We start from the raw sequence: 10,215 nt of genomic DNA, 5'->3' as shown, positions 1-10,215 counted from the left end.
TGAAAAAGCAGGTAAAAAGCAGGTAAAAAGCAAAGTGCGCACATAGCCTAAGGCTATGTGCCCATGCTGCAGAAAATGTGCGGATTTTGCAGCGGATTTCTCGCAGAAAAGCCGCGGATTTTCCAGAAATCTGCAGCACAGCTACTCCCCAGCCATTTCTATGGCATTTGGGAAATGCTATGCCCATGTTGCGGATTTTTCCGGAGCGGAAATCGTGCAGATTGTCGTGCAGAAAAATCTGCAGCATGTCAATTATTGTTGCGGATTTTGCCTATTCAATTGAATAAAAAAAAATTTCACAAAATCCGCGTCAAATCCGCACAAAATCCGCACCTATGAAAAGGTGCAGATCCCGGGGGAAAGCTGCGGATTTTGATGCAGAAAAATCCGCAGATACAGAGTCCCGTGGGCACATAGCCTAATACAGGAGGTAACTCAGGATCAGTAATGTATGTACACAGTAACTGCAGCAGAATAGTGAGTGCAGCTCTGGATATAAGACAGGATCAGTAATGTATGTACACAGTGACTGCACCAGCAGAGTAGTGAGTGCAGCTCTGGAGTATAATACAGGTGGTAACTCAGGATCAGTAATGTATCTACACAGTAACTGCAGCAGCAGAGTAGTGAGTGCAGCTCTGGAGTATAATACAGGAGGTAACTCAGGATCAGTAATGTATGTACACAGTAACTGCAGCAGCAGAATAGTGAGTGCAGCTCTGGATATAAGACAGGATCAGTAATGTATGTACACAGTAACTGCAGCAGCAGAATAGTGAGTGCAGCTCTGGAGTATAATACAGGAGGTAACTCAGGATCAGTAATGTATGTACACAGTAACTGCAGCAGAATAGTGAGTGCAGCTCTGGATATAAGACAGGATCAGTAATGTATGTACACAGTGACTGCACCAGCAGAATAGTGAGTGCAGCTCTGGAGTATAATACAGGTGGTAACTCAGGATCAGTAATGTATGTACACAGTAACTGCAGCAGCAGAATAGTGAGTGCAGCTCTGAATATAAGACAGGATCAGTAATGTATCCATTGACAACTCTTTATGCAGATTACACATATATAATTACAGATATCTGGTCAGAATTGCTACAATGTGATAATAATGGAATTGGACAATGCACTAGAACAAGGCAAACAAATGAAATAAAACGCTGCTGACACCCAATGTTACATGTACGGCCAACCTAAATCTATACTAAAAAACCATCTCCCCCAAGAGCCGGACCCTCACCTGCGCACTGCAGACCGCCCGGCCGTCACCTTCTGATACAAAGTGATTATATGACACGAGACGTCGGCACAAAATTTACAGTCTCTTAAAACGTGGGATCCACAATCTATATAAAACTTTACAGAAACACTGGCGGAATACAAAACCCATCCTCATCATTCTAGATAGAAAATCCCCCTCCCCCGGTCAGCGCTCGGTGTGCGTCCTCAGGTCCGTGGTGACGGGGTCGTGCTGAATGGTTTGGTGTAACATGAGAGCCAGGAGGCCGGCTCGGTTGGTCATCGCCATGCGGACGTTACGTTCCTGCTCGAACAGTTCATCCAGCTTGTACCACTGTGAAGAAAGGAAAGGAGACAGTAAGCGGCGGCACTGAGAGACGCAGCGCTCGGCGGCACCGAGAGACGCAGCGCTCGGCGGCACGAACACTTAGGGTCTTTTCACCCTCGTAGGACTGATTGACAGATCCGGTTCCATCAGAGTAATGCTCTGCAGAAGCTTTTTCCTCCCTAACCATAGGGGAAGGGGGGGGGAAACGATAGGGGGTTACATTAGATTATTCTATTGATAGGGGACGTACCACCCGGACACGCTCCAAGTCCACCTCGGCACGGCGGAGCTTCTCCCAGCAGTAATGGCGGTTACATTTCCTCTTCGGGACCCTGCAGAATTCACCCGTCAAATCAAAGACGTCCTTCACAATGGGGCACCCGCACACCTCGTCCGCCGGCACCTGGGGTCAGGGGACACAAAATAAAGATCAATAATTGAAAAAAAAAAAAAGATAAATAAAATATTCATCTATAAATCTCTCCCTTTGTCTCAGAGACATGGATGGATGGCTAGAGAGATGGAAGGAAGGAAGGATGGATGGCTGGCTATAGAGAAGGAAAGGAAGGAAGGAAGGAAGGAAGGAAGGAAGGAAGGATGGCTATAGAGAAGGAAGGAAGGAAGGAAGGAAGGAAGGCTATAGAGATGGAAGGAAGGAAGGAAGGAAGGATGGCTATAGAGATGGAAGGAAGGAAGGAAGGAAGGAAGGAAGGAAGGATGGCTGGCTATAGAGAAGGAAAGGAAGGAAGGAAGGAAGGAAGGAAGGAAGGAAGGAAGGAAGGATGGCTATAGAGAAGGAAGGAAGGAAGGAAGGAAGGATGGCTATAGAGATGGAAGGATGGCTATAGAGATGGAAGGAAGGAAGGAAGGAAGGATGGCTATAGAGATGGAAGGAAGGAAGGAAGGAAGGAAGGAAGGAAGGATGGCTATAGAGATGGAAGGAAGGAAGGAAGGAAGGAAGGAAGGAAGGATGGCTATAGAGATGGAAGGAAGGAAGGAAGGAAGGAAGGAAGGAAGGATGGCTATAGAGATGGAAGGAAGGAAGGAAGGAAGGAAGGAAGGAAGGATGGCTATAGAGATGGAAGGAAGGAAGGAAGGAAGGAAGGAAGGAAGGAAGGAAGGAAGGAAGGATGGCTATAGAGATGGAAGGAAGGAAGGAAGGAAGGAAGGAAGGATGGCTATAGAGATGGAAGGAAGGAAGGAAGGAAGGAAGGAAGGAAGGCTATAGAGATGGAAGGAAGGAAGGAAGGAAGGAAGGATGGCTATAGAGATGGAAGGAAGGAAGGATGGCTATAGAGATGGAAGGAAGGAAGGATGGCTATAGAGAAGGAAGGAAGGAAGGATGGCTATAGAGAAGGAAGGAAGGAAGGCTATAGAGAAGGAAGGAAGGATGGCTATAGAGAAGGAAGGAAGGATGGCTATAGAGAAGGAAGGACAGATGGCTATAGAGAAGGAAGGATGGCTATAGAGAAGGAAGGAAGGAAGGAAGGATGGCTATAGAGAAGGAAGGAAGGAAGGAAGGAAGGAAGGAAGGATGGCTATAGAAAAGGAAGGAAGGATGGCTATAGAGAAGGAAGGAAGGAAGGAAGGCTATAGAGAAGGAAGGAAGGAAGGAAGGCTATAGAGAAGGAAGGAAGGAAGGAAGGAAGGAAGGAAGGAAGGATGGCTATAGAGAAGGAAGGAAGGATGGCTATAGAGAAGGAAGGAAGGAAGGCTAGCTATAGAGAAGGAAGGAAGGCTATAGAGAAGGAAGGAAGGAAGGCTATAGAGAAGGAAGGAAGGAAGGAAGGCTATAGAGAAGGAAGTAAGGAAGGAAGGCTATAGAGAAGGAAGGAAGGCTATAGAGAAGGAAGGAAGGATGGCTATAGAGAAGGAAGGAAGGATGGCTATAGAGAAGGAAGGAAGGAAGGCTATAGAGAAGGAAGTAAGGAAGGAAGGCTATAGAGAAGGAAGGAAGGAAGGCTATAGAGAAGGAAGGAAGGAAGGCTATAGAGAAGGAAGGAAGGAAGGCTATAGAGAAGGAAGGATGGCTATAGAGAAGGAAGGATGGCTATAGAGAAGGAAGGAAGGAAGGCTATAGAGAAGGAAGGATGGCTATAGAGAAGGAAGGAAGGAAGGAAGGAAGGATGGCTATAGAGAAGGAAGGATGGCTATAGAGAAGGAAGGAAGGAAGGAAGGAAGGATGGCTATAGAGAAGGAAGGAAGGCAGGAAGGATGGCTATAGAGAAGGAAGGAAGGCTATAGAGAAGGAAGGAAGGAAGGCTATAGAGAAGAAGGAAGGAAGGAAGGAAGAAGGAAGGATGGCTATAGAGAAGGAAGAAGGAAGGAAGGCTATAGAAAAGGAAGGAAGGAAGGCTATAGAGAAGGAAGGAAGGATGGCTATAGAGAAGGAAGGAAGGATGGCTATAGAGAAGGAAGGAAGGATGGCTATAGAGAAGGAAGGAAGGATGGCTATAGAGAAGGAAGGAAGGAAGGATGGCTATAGAGAAGGAAGGAAGGATGGCTATAGAGAAGGAAGGAAGGAAGGATGGCTATAGAGAAGGAAGGAAGGCTATAGAGAAGGAAGGAAGGAAGGCTATAGAGAAGGAAGGAAGGAAGGATGGCTATAGAGAAGGAAGGAAGGAAGGATGGCTATAGAGAAGGAAGGAAGGAAGGATGGCTATAGAGAAGGAAGGAAGGAAGGATGGCTATAGAGAAGGAAGGAAGGATGGCTATAGAGAAGGAAGGAAGGAAGGATGGCTATAGAGAAGGAAGGAAGGAAGGATGGCTATAGAGAAGGAAGGAAGGAAGGATGGCTATAGAGAAGGAAGGAAGGAAGGAAGGATGGCTATAGAGAAGGAAGAAGGAAGGATGGCTATAGAGAAGGAAGGAAGGAAGGATGGCTATAGAGAAGGAAGGAAGGAAGGATGGCTATAGAGAAGGAAGGAAGAAGGATGGCTATAGAGAAGGAAGGAAGGAAGGATGGCTATAGAGAAGGAAGGAAGGATGGCTATAGAGAAGGAAGGAAGGATGGCTATAGAGAAGGAAGGAAGGATGGCTATAGAGAAGGAAGGAAGGATGGCTATAGAGAAGGAAGGAAGGAAGGAAGCTATAGAGAAGGAAGGAAGGATGGCTATAGAGAAGGAAGGAAGGATGGCTATAGAGAAGGAAGGAAGGATGGCTATAGAGAAGGAAGGAAGGATGGCTATAGAGAAGGAAGGAAGGATGGCTATAGAGAAGGAAGGAAGGATGGCTATAGAGAAGGAAGGAAGGAAGGAAGGAAGGAAGGATGGCTATAGAGAAGGAAGGAAGGAAGGATGGCTATAGAGAAGGAAGGAAGGAAGGAAGGAAGGATGGCTATAGAGAAGGAAGGAAGGAAGGATGGCTATAGAGAAGGAAGGAAGGAAGGATGGCTATAGAGAAGGAAGGAAGGAAGGATGGCTATAGAGAGAAGGAAGAAGGAAGGAGGATGGCTATAGAGAAGGAAGGAAGGAAGGAAGGCTATAGAGAAGGAAGGAAGGAAGGCTATAGAGAAGGAAGGAAGGATGGCTATAGAGAAGGAAGGACAGGATGGCTATAGAGAAGGAAGGAAGGCTATAGAGAAGGAAGGAAGGAAGGCTATAGAGAAGGAAGGAAGGATGGCTATAGAGAAGGAAGGAAGGATGGCTATAGAGAAGGAAGGAAGGAAGGAAGGAAGGAAGGATGGCTATAGAGAAGGAAGGAAGGAAGGATGGCTATAGAGAAGGAAGGAAGGAAGGAAGGAAGGATGGCTATAGAGAAGGAAGGAAGGAAGGATGGCTATAGAGAAGGAAGGAAGGAAGGAAGGATGGCTATAGAGAAGGAAGGAAGGAAGGATGGCTATAGAGAAGGAAGGAAGGATGGCTATAGAGAAGGAAGGAAGGAAGGCTATAGAGAAGGAAGGAAGGAAGGCTATAGAGAAGGAAGGAAGGAAGGCTATAGAGAAGGAAGGAAGGAAGGACGGCTATAGAGAAGGAAGGAAGGAAGGATGGCTATAGAGAAGGAAGGAAGGAAGGATGGCTATAGAGAAGGAAGGAAGGAAGGATGGCTATAGAGAAGGAAGGAAGGAAGGATGGCTATAGAGAAGGAAGGAAGGAAGGATGGCTATAGAGAAGGAAGGAAGGAAGGAAGGCTATAGAGAAGGAAGGAAGGAAGGAAGGCTATAGAGAAGGAAGGAAGGAAGGCTATAGAGAAGGAAGGAAGGAAGGCTATAGAGAAGGAAGGAAGGAAGGAAGGCTATAGAGAAGGAAGGAAGGAAGGCTATAGAGAAGGAAGGAAGGAAGGCTATAGAGAAGGAAGGAAGGAAGGAAATAAAGAAAGAAAGAAAGAAGAAGAAGGAAGGAAGGATGGCTATAGAGAAGGAAGGAAGGAAGGCTATAGAGAAGGAAGGAAGGCTATAGAGAAGGAAGGAAGGAAGGCTATAGAGAAGGAAGGAAGGAAGGAAGGAAGGAAGGAAGGCTATAGAGAAGGAAGGAAGGAAGGCTATAGAGAAGGAAGGAAGGATGGCTATAGAGAAGGAAGGAAGGAAGGAAGGATGGCTATAGAGAAGGAAGGAAGGAAGGAAGGAAGGATGGCTATAGAGAAGGAAGGAAGGAAGGAAGGAAGGATGGCTATAGAGAAGGAAGGAAGGAAGGAAGGAAGGATGGCTATAGAGAAGGAAGGAAGGAAGGAAGGAAGGATGGCTATAGAGAAGGAAGGAAGGAAGGAAGGAAGGATGGCTATAGAGAAGGAAGGAAGGAAGGAAGGCTATAGAGAAGGAAGGAAGGAAGGAAGGAAGGATGGCTATAGAGAAGGAAGGAAGGAAGGATGGCTATAGAGAAGGAAGGAAGGAAGGATGGCTATAGAGAAGGAAGGAAGGAAGGATGGCTATAGAGAAGGAAGGAAGGAAGGATGGCTATAGAGAAGGAAGGAAGGATGGCTATAGAGAAGGAAGGAAGGAAGGCTATAGAGAAGGAAGGAAGGAAGGCTATAGAGAAGGAAGGAAGGAAGGATGGCTATAGAGAAGGAAGGAAGGAAGGAAGGAAGGATGGCTATAGAGAAGGAAGGAAGGAAGGAAGGCTATAGAGAAGGAAGGAAGGAAGGAAGGCTATAGAGAAGGAAGGAAGGAAGGAAGGCTATAGAGAAGGAAGGAAGGAAGGAAGGCTATAGAGAAGGAAGGAAGGAAGGAAGGCTATAGAGAAGGAAGGAAGGAAGGAAGGAAGGCTATAGAGAAGGAAGGAAGGAAGGCTATAGAGAAGGAAGGAAGGATGGCTATAGAGAAGGAAGGAAGGAAGGAAGGATGGCTATAGAGAAGGAAGGAAGGAAGGAAGGAAGGATGGCTATAGAGAAGGAAGGAAGGAAGGAAGGAAGGCTATAGAGAAGGAAGGAAGGAAGGCTATAGAGAAGGAAGGAAATAAAGAAAGAAAGAAAGAAGGAAGGATTGAGTGATGGATAGCTAGAGAGATGGATGGATGGATGAATGGATGGAAGGCAAACTAGAGGAATGGATGGATGGATGGAAGAACCTAATGTCATCGTCCACTGTGAGAGTGGGGTTACCTTGGGGTCTCGGGAATGCTCGGGGCACAGCACTTGCAGGCGTTTGCAGTAGGTTTTGCTCTGCGGATTATACACGTCACAGAACAGGCGAGTCGCCCTGGGAAAAAAAAAAAAAAAGTATTCTGTGAGTGGAAAATAAAGTAGGAAGGATTGTGTGCGGTTTTGTTATCAGAACACAGACTGCTGGAAACAGCAGCCATCTTCCTGCCCATCCCCGAATAATACATGTCCAATACTTGGCTTACTGCTCTATACAGGGCTGTGTTGCTGACTGATGGGGGCGCAGAGTGTCCGACCCCCACCGATGATATTGATGACCTATCTTAAGGAGGTAGGATATCAATATGTATGTAAGCACCTTTAAAAAAATGACGGCGGTGTTCTGCAGCAGCTGGAAAATTGAACCGTTGAATGCAGGTTACAGCTGCTGAAGAACCTCTTCTTTTTTTTTTATTTTAAAGAAAAGCAAGATCGCCAGATTTCAGTAAGTGACATTTCTTTCACATACGGACCGGAACTTGACACCCACCCTTCGATTCTGGTTGGGTACATGGATCCAAATGAGGTCTGACTTTCATACTAGCAAAAAAAAACAAAACAAAACACAAACACACATAGTATGTAAGAAAAGGAAACCGACAACTGATCGGGGTGAAACGCCGATTATTACTGACCTTGGCGTAACAGCGCTCCATGTGCCTTAGAGCGACTTTTGGGTTTATGGGGTGGCCACAAGACACACAGAAGATCTGCAGGTCGGTATCGTCACTGTCACCATCGTTGGTCTGTTCCCCAAAAAGATATATATGTTAGCAAACAAAGCCCTTACCTGTTCATAGACCCCCCCTCCCCCCACCCCAATCCAGCGCTCCTCCGCCGCCATTCGCACCTCTTCGTCCTCTCGGATCTGCTGCTGCTTGGCTTTTGTGATCAAGGTTTCCAGCTCGTGGAAGCGCCGCTCCATCTCTTGCAGTTTGGTGCGCGCCTGCTGCTGCTCCCGACGGATGCGTTCCAGCAGTTTCTTGCCTTGCTCCTCGGCCACGCACGGACTCTGCTGCCACTGCTGGATCCGCTGAGGAAGGATCTCATAGATGCGGCTGAAGGGAAGCGGAAGCAGAGAAAGTAACGTACTTTGCAGAATAGGACAACCGCATTTATTCCATCGCTTTATGACCGGTGACATAAGTCAGATGGAACTCACTTGGCCGCCAGCTTCATGCCGCAGTCCTCAGAGCAGTACTTGGACCCGGCCCTGGCGGGCTGCACACAGTTGGGCCCCAAGCACTGGCGCTGGGAGGAGTAGTCCCGGTTCTCCATGCGCTCGGAGTGCTTGGCTTTGTCCTTGTGTCTCTGCTTTTTGCTTGTGTCGCTTGTATTTATCATCTTTCTACAAAAGCAAAATAGCAAAGTTACATAACACCGTGCGGACCGGGGCTGAATGTGCAGATCACACGGTCACTTACCTTCTTGTCGGATTTCTTCTCTCGCCTCTTCACGTGTTTGACCTTGACGGCTCTTTTTCTCAGAACGGAGTCCAGAAATGGCGTGTCGTCCGTGTCGCTGAGCCAAGGCTGCGAGAAGAGCGAGGATGTTGGAAAAGGAACCGCAAAAGCCTCGGTCACCCCGTGAGAAAAAAATAAATAAAATTACCAGGTTCTGATCATCAAAGGCTCCTCCGGCGCAGAGCTCCTGATACAGATCCGGGTCCAGGGAAGCTCGTCGTCAGACAGCGAGCCGGCCAGACTGGGCGGGCTCCGGCGTGTCCCTGTATGACGAGTGCTCGTCGTCCTTCACACGCAGCATTTTCTGAAAAAGAAGCCATAAGGATACATCAGAGCATGGAAGACTGATTAATATTGAATTAATGGGCCAGATAAATAAGTCAGATTCACCAAGACAAGGCATTGTCCATTGAGGAGGGGGCGGTGAGTGTTGCGCCGGAGGCATAGGTCTCTTAACCCCTTAACGACCGCAGGAAGTAATATTACGTCCTAGTGGTCATAGTGTTATTGCCCGCGGGCTGCCGCCGGCAGCATGCAGCGATTGGCGCACATGGCAGCTGATTTTCACAGCTGACATGTGTGCCTGCCAGGCAAGATCAGAATCGTTATCTGCCCGTGCAGTTTAACCCCTTAAATGGCGCTGTCAATATGACTCCTGTAGCTCATTACTTACTTTCGGTTTCACCCGGTCCGGAGCTGGGTGAGGCAGAAAATTAGCATATCTGCTGTTTACAGCTGTGATCAGCAGATATGGCAGAGCGATCAGATTACTGATCGCTGTAGCCCCCTAGGCGGACTAGTAAAATAAAAAATAAAAAAAAAAACAAACCTAAAAGTTCAAATCACCCCCCTTTCGCCCCATTAAAAATTAAAGGGTTAAAAAAATAAAACACACACATTTGGTATCGCCGCGTTCAAAAACGCTCCGATCTATCAAAATATAAAATCAATTAATCTGACCAGTAAACGGCATAGCGGCAAAAAAATTCCAAACGCCAAAAATTACGTTTTGTCGCCACAACTTTTGCGCGCAAAATGCAATGACAGGCGATCAAAACGTAGCATCTGCGCAAAAATGGTACCGTTAAAAACGTCAGCTCGAGACGCAAAAAATAAGCCGTCACTGAGCCACAGATCCTGGAAAATGAGAACGCTGCAGGTCACGGAAAATGGCGCAAAACGTGTGCCATTTTTTTTTCGGACAAACTTCTGATTTTATTTTTAACCCCTTAGATAAATGTAAACCTACACATGTTTGGCGTCTACGAACCAGCGTTGCACTGACCTCAGGCATCACACCCACACATCAGTTTTACCATATAGCGAACACCGTTCTCGTTCCGCAAAAAATGAGCCCTCACATGACCATATTGACTAAAAAAAAAAGAAAAAAAAAAGTGACGCCTCTCGGAAAAAGAATGTCGGAAAAAAACAAACAAAAACGGAAAGCTCAAAATATCGTCCGGTCGTGAAGGGGGTTAATGAATCAAATGCAACCTAATTTCATTGCACCTCTAAATTTTATACCAGTCAGTCGTGAATCGCCACATACCCTATCCCACCCCAGCGCCAGAAATCCGGCAAGAGGAATCAGATCCGGCAG

General features: G+C 46.8%; 1 protein-coding gene across 1 annotated transcript; it reads right to left on the bottom strand.

The window, feature by feature from the left end:
* Nucleotides 1–1,050: 1,050 nt before the first annotated feature.
* On the bottom strand, nucleotides 1,051–9,015 carry CXXC1 (CXXC finger protein 1). The gene is given in 12 exon segments (XM_075324956.1): nucleotides 1,051–1,581; nucleotides 1,826–1,978; nucleotides 7,111–7,207; nucleotides 7,640–7,689; nucleotides 7,785–7,895; nucleotides 8,000–8,207; nucleotides 8,312–8,466; nucleotides 8,468–8,497; nucleotides 8,574–8,681; nucleotides 8,761–8,819; nucleotides 8,822–8,855; nucleotides 8,857–9,015. Coding segments are annotated over 12 exon segments (1,311 nt in total). The 3' UTR covers nucleotides 1,051–1,434.
* Between the last annotated feature and the right edge of the window lie 1,200 nt (nucleotides 9,016–10,215).

This window comes from Anomaloglossus baeobatrachus, chromosome 9 (genome assembly GCF_048569485.1).
Source record: "Anomaloglossus baeobatrachus isolate aAnoBae1 chromosome 9, aAnoBae1.hap1, whole genome shotgun sequence".
NCBI lineage: Eukaryota > Metazoa > Chordata > Amphibia > Anura > Aromobatidae > Anomaloglossus > Anomaloglossus baeobatrachus.
The sequence above is the reverse complement of the archived record's forward strand: the minus strand, read 5'-3'. Positions and strand labels throughout refer to the sequence as shown.